Here is a 2,812-nt window from a genome sequence, read left to right as displayed (position 1 = left end):
TGACAAGGCCATGCGCTTCCTGGGCTCCAACGACGAGGAGATGTCATATGACAACAGCCCCTACATCCGCGCCCTGGTGGACGGCTGCGCCGTGAGTGTCTGCGCTCAGGCGGGGTGGGGCGGGGCAGGGCCGGACACGTCTCATATGGTGCGGTCATTTGCTTGACATGAGTTTCCTGGGCACCTGCCATGTGATGGGCACTGGGTGCAGTGAGGGCTGGCCATGGCTAGTGGACATGGAATCCCATAGCCCACAGCCGGACCTTCCTGAGGTGCTGGGGTTGGAGAGTCCGAGCCGGGTCCCTGAAGCCTGGGATGCCGTGAAGGGCTCTTGATCCGATTTGGAAGTTGAGACACCTCCACTTTTGGGGACTGAGGCTGAGCCCCGGAGAACATGGCCATCCTGGGAGATGTCTGCAGGCAGCAGGCAGTGGGACTGCCCACTCGTGACATCCCCAGCCCACACTGGGTCCGCTCCCTGGACCCCGTGCCGCCCTCTAGGAAGGATGCTCTGCTCAGGCCCGAGAGGCCGCCCGGGGCTGGGCTGCCTTCACTCCCTGGACCTGTGCTTGCCCCCCCGCACCCCTACATGTGCCCCCCAGAGTGAGGGTCAGCCCCTAGACTGAGCTGGGTCCTTCTGTCCTGGGATCCTGAGAGACGTTTAGCGCAGCCGTGCACGGGGCCCAGTCCTGGTAAAACCCTCAGATGGGCCTCCCGTGTGGCCTGTCCGAGGCTGGAGGTCGGGGGGGTCACCAGAAATCACCATCCTGCTGGTCTGTACTGCCACCTCTGACGTCTGACCCCTGACCTCTCACCACCTGCTTCCAGAGACCCTGCCCGAGGTCCCTGCCCGGCCTGGCTCCCTCGGGGGACTTGGCTAGTGTAGGCTCTGCCCTGCTGGGTGTCCAGGGCCCGCTGCATGGTGCCGGCCTCTGTGGACACCCTCCTCTGGAAGGCGCCAGCCTCCCATCTTATGGTCAGGAAGCCCTTCCCTCCCTCCTAGGACCCAGTCCCAGTTGGGGCCCTTCCCATGGATTTCCACATGGAGTAAACCATCTGCATCCGTTCTGGTTCTTCTTGGTTCTGGAGGTTTTTACACTTGGCTCCAACCCTCTTGTTGAACAGAGAGGCCAGGGCATGTGTCAGAGCTGGTCACAAGCGTCCCCAGCTGGGGGCAGGCATCCCGGGCACAAAGCTGCCTCTGCCTACTTGCAAGCAGCCATTGCTCCTGCCTTTGCATTCGCGTCCCATGCTGTCGGGCATGTGGGATCTGAGGGTTCTCCCTAAGGTCCGTCAAGGTAGACTGGCCACCTGGCCAGCCTGGGGCGTCTGGGATGAGCCCAGCGGGCCGGCAGGAAGGCAGGTGCTGACCCATTGCTAAGAGCAGGACTCAGGTGGAACCAGGCTCACATCTTGCCTCCTCCCCTGGCTGCTCTGCTGGGACTGGCCTGGGCCACTCGGCTGTGGGAGCTCCAGTCCTTCTTCCCAAAAAAGGATCTAGTTACAACCCCCAGGGTTCGTTGGGGATTAGAGGTGAGTGTGTGCAGGGCAGGCATGGGGCCAGGGTGCCCCGCAGGGCAGCCGCCCCCACCCAGATGCCCTGGCCCCTGGCCTTGGTGTGGGTCGGTCCTTTGGACCTCACCGTGGCCTGTGCAGAGCGGGTCCCTCCCTGAGGTCAAGGGATGCAGGATACCCCGGGAAAAAGGACCCAAAGCTCCAGAAGCCCTGGTCATCCAGCATCTGCTCACGTTCCTGACGCAAACCCCAGGCTGCTTCCAGAGGTCATGAGGCACCAACTAAAATCCTGTCTGGCGTCTGCCTCCTACAAAGGAAGACAAGAACAGCACTGTTTCACAGGGCTGCTCCGGGAGGAATGTGCCAGAGGAGCGCTGAGCCACGCTCAGCCACCGTGAGCCCAGAATCATCGCCCTTCCTATTTTGGGGCAGCTCGGGCTCCCGAGCGTGAGGCAGTCAGGTGGAGGAGGAGGAGAAATGAGGACTTGGGGAGGAGGGTCAGCCCTGGGGCAGAGCCTGCAGTGGGGCTGAGCTCCCCGGCTCCCCTGGCAGAAAGGGAAGCACTCTGGTTGGCCCATACGCGTCACCTGGTAAAGGGCGGAGACTGGTTTTCCAGAAGAGGGGCCGTTCCCTGAAAGGATGCTGGGAAAATGTGTCTGGGGTGAAGGGGCAGGTGGCATTGCCACGCGCCCCTCTGGGGATAAGAGTGCCCGGCAGGGGGCCACCATGCTTCAGGATGGACAGTCACAGGTTCCGAGTCACAGAGAAGGTCAGAAGGAGCCAGCTCCTCATCTCCGCCCACCGAAGCCAGCCCTGCCGCCCAGGCACCCCGACCCCGAGGCCCATGTGAGATCCAGGCCCTGAGCTGCTCCTTGAGAGAAACACAGATGCAGCCGGCTGCTGTGACTCCAGGAACCCTGGCGATCATTGCCGTGCTCCATGCCGGTCCTCCGGGCACCTCAGGCACAGAAGCAAGACTTGGCGTCATGGAAATACCTGCATTCGGCCCTTGACGTTTTTACTCCTGGAAAGAGTCTGTCTTTGAGAAGGTGGAGAGGTCGTGTCTAAAGAGAGTAACCCAGCTGATGGGGAAAACGGGCTCAGCGGGCAGGCAGGAGAGGGGACGTGGGGAGGCCCGGGCCGGGTGGAGCACGGAGCTGGGGCGCCAGGCGCTTCTGGAGGACGGCCTGCAGCGGCCGTGCTCTGCTGACCCCGCGCCACGCCACCACCCGCCGGAAGTGCAGCCACGACTTGAAAGGTCACACCCCTCACAGGCACTCGTGCCGGAGGCTCGAGG

At 63.0% G+C, this 2,812-nt stretch overlaps 1 protein-coding gene across 1 annotated transcript in view; it reads left to right on the top strand.

The window, feature by feature from the left end:
• Positions 1 to 626, top strand: part of LOC104984463 — a gene marked incomplete at its 5' end in the record, with an annotated part of 6,465 nt that extends 5,839 nt beyond the window's left edge. The window contains 2 exons of the mRNA XM_010834193.1: positions 1 to 91; positions 603 to 626. Of these exons, the coding sequence (XP_010832495.1) occupies positions 1 to 91; positions 603 to 626 (115 nt within the window). The remainder of the gene's footprint in view (positions 92 to 602) is intronic.
• Between the last annotated feature and the right edge of the window lie 2,186 nt (positions 627 to 2,812).

The sequence above is a fragment of the Bison bison genome, unplaced genomic scaffold (genome assembly GCF_000754665.1).
Source record: "Bison bison bison isolate TAMUID 2011002044 unplaced genomic scaffold, Bison_UMD1.0 scf7180017845396, whole genome shotgun sequence".
Lineage (NCBI taxonomy): Eukaryota > Metazoa > Chordata > Mammalia > Artiodactyla > Bovidae > Bison > Bison bison.
The sequence above is the reverse complement of the archived record's forward strand: the minus strand, read 5'-3'. Positions and strand labels throughout refer to the sequence as shown.